General features: G+C 38.0%; 1 protein-coding gene across 2 annotated transcripts in view; it reads left to right on the top strand.

Moving 5' to 3' along the window:
* Positions 1-5021, top strand: part of USP7 (ubiquitin specific peptidase 7) — a 76712-nt gene extending 71691 nt beyond the window's left edge. For both annotated transcript variants that reach the window (XM_068908027.1, XM_068908026.1), the window contains 2 exons: positions 736-826; positions 3651-5021. In XM_068908027.1, the coding sequence (XP_068764128.1) occupies positions 736-826; positions 3651-3757 (198 nt within the window). In that variant the 3' untranslated portion in view covers positions 3758-5021. The remainder of the gene's footprint in view (positions 1-735; positions 827-3650) is intronic.
* Positions 5022-6000: the final 979 nt, after the last annotated feature.

The following is a 6000-nucleotide window of genomic DNA, read 5'->3' on the forward strand; positions in this document are numbered from 1 at the left end:
GCACCTCTGCAAAAAGTCTGCTGTCTTACGTTCTGTAACACCATTCAGTCAGTGGAAGACTAGAAGCTCCAGTTAGTCTTTTTTTCTCTGGGCTAAAGAAACTCGTTTCCCTTAGCTTCTAGTATGCCGCGTGCTCCCACCCCCTGACTGCCTTATTGGACCTGTGCTGGACTGGCAGCAGTTTGTTGCCATCTATTTTGCACCAGAGAGTTGAGCAGAGGAAAATAATCGCTTTCCTTGACCTACTGGCTGCACCTTTGTTAATACAGACTGGTATGCAGTTATTTTTCATTACCCACAAGGACGCTGTGCATACAGACTTGTTGTCCACCAGGAACCCCAGGTCATCCTTTGCGCAGCTGTTGCCCAGCTAGTCGGTTCCCAGCTTGTTCTGGGGTGGTTTTCCCCAGGTGCAAGGCTTTGCGTTTGTCATTATTGAACTTAGTAAGGTTCCTCTCAGCCCGTTCCTTCAGCTTCTTGAGACCCACCCCTGAGTGGCAACTCTGCCTTCGCGTGTGTCAACCGCTTCCCTCCAGTGCGATGTTCTCTAAATTTCCTCAGCGCTCGTTTTTTGTCCTGTTGTCCAGGTTGTTGATGAGGATTTTTAAACAGGCTTGGCATCAGTATCAACCCCTGAGGAACACTGCTCATAACCAGCTGCGAGTTAGATTCTGAAGTTAGACTTGGAAGTTTTATTTTCATGCTCTATCTTAACAGTTTTCTTCCTGTTTGTAGTTTAAATTTGCCATTGTAATGATGGGCCGACATCAGTATCTCAATGAAGATGAATATGAAGTGAACTTGAAAGATTTTGAGCCCCAACCTGGTGAGTTGTTAGCCAACCTGACTGTTCTTTTGACCTGCCGAAGTTACTCTGTCAGTGGTTCTGATGTGGTTATCCTTACCTCTGGATTCAGAAACAGATCAATTGTTCTTTGTACGTGAAATAAGTTCTCTATCGTAATTAAGCAAGTATTTATATACACTGGTTATATGCACGCTTAGTGTTAAGTGTGTATCTTAGCCTGAGAACACATATTTTTACAAACACATAAATTACTGAAGGGATAATCTGTTTCTTTGTGAGTTAAAAGTTTGCATTTGAGTGACCAAATGGGTCATATATCAATAAATATACGGGTCACGTATTTTACAAAAGAAAGGAGTTACCGTGTCAGTTGCACTAGACCTTTTTGCCCCTCTGATCCTTTGTACCTCGTTATTGGAGTATGTGCTCTTATTATTCCTAAAAAATATTATGTTGCGTTCTCATAGGTTTCTTTAAATGTGCTCTGAAGAGGTATTTGAAGTTTCATATTCGTTGAAGACATTCTTGTTCTTTTTTTTATCTTCAGTGAATATGAAGAATCTGACAAAAATATTACATACGTGAATAGGATACTGTTTAGATTTTCTTTTCTTAAGTGATTCACCATGCTACAAATGCAACTGTGTTCTGCATTTGTCTGTGGAGGTGGTCCACCATCTTGTTTACCTGACTGATATTTAAAGCTCCGTTCTCTCGGGAATTTACACATAGGAGAAAGCACGTTTATCTTTCAGGAGTTCCTCCACAGTCACGGAGAGTTCCAGTTGGGAATGGCACCTTTGAATTTGCAGGCAGGGCTCTGTTGAAGCTTTGAATTCATGTTTTTCTCCCATGCTCAGTTGCCTGTTTTGGGGGGATGGGAAGGTGCGTGTTTTGTTTTTGTTTTGTTTTTGTGGGCTGCTCTGTCTACTAGAAAATCTAGGACACCTTGCACTGTGACGTTCTATTTTTCCAGCAATTATAAGCTCTGTTCTTTGGTAGGGTATGTTAGAGCCGTAAAGCCCTGTTATGGCCCTATTAGGGTCGTAAATCAAAGCCCTGCTTTTGATTTGTCTAACAGTTATAAAGAAATCCTGTAACTGTCCATTTAATCCAAAATCCCCAGACCTTGTGCCATTAATGAGTGCTTTCCAGGAACCCAGCAAAAAGTTATCGCTTCATGATATTTTATTGTGCAGGTAGGTTTAGGGCTCATGGCTGGGAATATGAGGTGACTTGCCTAATTCTCAGTGTTTGCTTCTGAACAAGTCATCAATGAGCAGAGGTGGCGTTCAGGAGAGAAGTGTGACTTGCCCCACTGGAGGGGCCAGTTCTTCAGCACTGACTCTGGATGAGGGATCTCTGGATGACTAACTCGGAGATGGGCATCTCCACCTGGACAGCTAAACCCTCTCCTGTTTGTTCAGAGCAGGCAGAGTCCTGCTTTCGTTCTCTAAGTCATATTTCTGAGAGTTGGGAAAGAGAATCCAATAGCCTGAAACAGACTCTTGGTCTCTGGGAGTAAAGCTGGAGGCAGTACTGTCAAAGCAAGGTGAAATATTGGCCAGGTGAACTAGGTCAAAAGTACAGAACGTGGCAGAACATTGAAAAAGGGAGAGCTTGAACTGAAAATTGCAGGGCATCTGAGACGAAGAGGTTTTAATTTGAGAATTTACAGGAAGTTGCCCTTTTAACATAATACACTGTAAAAGGATTCATTCCCCCGATACTCACATTTGGGGTGATAATATGATACTCTTATGCCTTCTTATGTAAATAACATTTGAAGGTGTAAGGCTCACAGGTTTTTACAAATTTTATCTCATGTAGGACTGCTTGAACTAAAGCTTTAGCACTCTCTAATTTGATCAAAGTAGTCCATGACAGTAGCTCCCCCTCTCCTTTTAAAAAGACGTACCCTAACAATATTGTACCCCTAAATTTTAATCTGGAAACTCATTTTTTAAAAGATTACTCCTCTAGTTAACTTTGCTGGTGCTAACAGTGTGGGACTTCACGTCTGTCTTTAAAAGCTGTTAAAGTTAGCTCAGCGAGGTTGTCGGTTCTCTTTTGTACTTGACATTGACCATTATGTTAAACAAAAAGAAAAATCATTTTGACTGAGGAAAATATATCCAAAAATACAGATATATGCAACTAAAAAGCTCGTGTATTTTATACTTTAGTCATTGTAGTTGACGGCTTTGAATGTAGGAGTGTACTTTTCTTGCTGTAGGGCTTTTTAGTTTCTGCCTTTATCGTTTCACTTCAAAGAACTTTTGATGCTCTGCATGGAGGACATCTTAAAAGGGAGTTTCTTCCATTTGCAAGAAGTGTATTTGATTAAAAATTAGCAATAGATAAAATAATACTAGGTTGAACAAGTGAAAAATTCTGTGTGTTTTTTATATACGTCAAATATGGCTGTAAATTTTTTTTTTCAAAAAAAAATATGAGGTCAGTTACATGATTTCTTAATTAACTATTTGCATTTTGCATGTATTTAAAGAATATTCCTGCTTCAACCAGGTGATAAAATATAACCACAATTTTTTTACTTCAGCACATGTTGCACTGCTGTGAACTCCTGTAAGTGACGGAAGAGGATGAAAACCAGCTAGCTGATCCAGAAACAGTTGTAGGATGTATTACTGAAAGTAAAGCGGAAGTCGTGAAAACAGCCCTACTGGCTGAGGGCTGTAGGACTGCTCTGCAGTCCACTTCCATGCTCTTAAGATTCCTAGGAAGCCACGAACAGGGCACACATGAGTGTAGTTTGTGTAAAGGAAAGTTTTCAGCTTACTCTTAAAACTTCATTTTTTTTCTCTCTTTTCTTTTCTAGGCAACATGTCTCATCCAAGGCCATGGCTAGGGCTTGACCATTTCAATAAAGCCCCAAAGAGAAGTCGCTACACTTACCTTGAAAAAGCTATTAAAATCCATAACTGACTTACTTAACCAGATTGTCAAGGCAAGGGACAAAAATAAGTGTGTGTGTGCACCTTTTTAACAACCGTAGAACTTTGGTACACGTGCACTATATCTGAAGTCTTCAGCAAGAGGATTTGCTGCTGATGTTAATTTTATTTTGTTGAGGCTGTTCAGTTTGGCTTCTCTGTATCTATTGACTGCCCTTTTTGAGCAAAATGAAGGTGTTTTTATAAAGCTTGGATGCCAATGAGAGTTATTTTATGGTAAACGTAATGCAAGGCAATTGTCAGCATAATGAGGGAAGAGTTTAGTAGAACAGTTGACATTGGCAAAATATTTGTCTGTAGTACGTTTATAGATGGCATAAGCTGGCTGGCTGCCCTTCCTGGTGGGGTATTCACCATCCCTGCAGCTAGTAAGTCTTATGTTTAGACTCACATCAGATTTATTTCCTTCAGTTATACTTTAAATGACATTTTTGTGCATTTGTAAATGCAAAAAACTCACATCATCAATAAATAGCAATCTCTACTTCATTGTGTACATTGTTGGCACTTATTCGGGATTTTTGTCTCCTCCAGCTGCATAGAATCTTTTTTAATAAACTAGTTTTCATTTAATTTAGTCACTACTTTGCATCCCATTTTGCCAAGTGGATGCCCTGAATCCTAAAAAGAGATATTTGGGTCTTTTTATTAAATTTTCAACCATTGACAAATACAGTTGAGATTTATTATGCCATCTTCTGGCAAACAGAATGACACTCAAAGTTGGCAAAAGCAAGTGAAAGGATTATAAATATCATTAATTTAGTTAACATGGGAAGAGATGGGGAAAACGCAAGAAATAGCCTTTTGGCACAGAGGGCATGCTCACTAGCGTTTAGTAAGCTGTTGACTTTGTATAAAAAAAGGAGGGGAAAAAAAAGAAGAAAAAAAGAAAAATTGAAATTGTATATTTAATGAATGAACATGTACAATTTAACACTTGGAGGTTAATTTTGTTGGGTGAGTCTGCAAGTGAATTTCACTGATGTTGATATTCATTGTGTGTAGTTTTATTTCAGTCCCCAGACCGCTTCCTTTTTTTCAGAGCTAATGCCAGCCGCGTGTCTAGTTTTGAGTGCAGTAAAGATAGAATCAGCAATTCACACTTAATTTTACATTCTTTCCCAGTATTTTATTTTGTTTCTGTAGCCGCAGTGTACAACAACTCTTCCTGTATATTGCCTTTTTTTGCTGGAAAATGTTGTATGTTGAATAAAATTTTCTATAAAATTTTTCTTCGGTGAGTGATGACATGGACGTTGAAGAAGATTTCTCCTCTCCTTGGAAATACAGTTTGGGAAATGTTTTTTCATTTGTGAGGTTTTGCTAAAGGTGTGTTTTCTTTCTTCAGTTTGACAATTGTATAACCGTCATATTGGTTGTTTTTGGAGTTTTGGGGGAATTTTGTGGGGTTTTTTGTTCAATTGTTTTGTTTTTTGGAATTTTGTTTTGTTTTAACCTCCTAACTAGTCACATTTGAGCTTAAGATATAAAAGGTTTTCCAGGAAGGAAGCATACCATGTACAAATAAGATGAATGGAAAAAAATATTTTACTAGTTTGTTTGTAAAGCTTGTAGTAGAGTCTTTGTGGTAGACTTGACTCTGCCTGCCTGTACAAAATTTTGTGGTCCAGATTCTCAAGTCTAATAATATAAATGGTGTAAAGTAAAATCTGGAGTCTCTAAAGGTAAGCTCTCTTAATAGAGTAATAGATTCCCACTGTAATGTGTTCCTTGTATTCATAACCAAAACAAAAAATTCTTAGAAGTTTCCTTTTCTCAGACCTATCAATAAACATTTAATAGGGGTTATATACATGTGATGGCCTTTATACTTTTTTTCTGAGATGGGTTCTGGTGGTTACTGAAAACACCAGCAAGTTTTTTTTTTTTTTAATTGAATTTTAAGATATATTACACTCTTTTAGGTTTAAAATTAGTTTAATCTCTCAAGTTTTAGATATGTTTGGGTTTCTTTTAATTTATAATTTGTGGTGCTTTTAACTGTCTCTTATTTCCAATCAAGGCAAACGATTTGTTTACATTTTTTTAAATTATCTGAGAATTTAGGCTGCAGGTAGAGGGAAGTGCTTAAATGGCATGCCTTAAATGGATAAAGTTTTCCTTTGATCTGTGTTTGCATTGAACTGGTTAGAGTTACAAAAGCATCCAGGGCAGCTGGTGTTTTTGCTAGTACTTGGATCGTCTCTGCAG

The sequence above is a fragment of the Struthio camelus genome, chromosome 15 (assembly GCF_040807025.1).
Source record: "Struthio camelus isolate bStrCam1 chromosome 15, bStrCam1.hap1, whole genome shotgun sequence".
Taxonomy (NCBI): domain Eukaryota; kingdom Metazoa; phylum Chordata; class Aves; order Struthioniformes; family Struthionidae; genus Struthio; species Struthio camelus.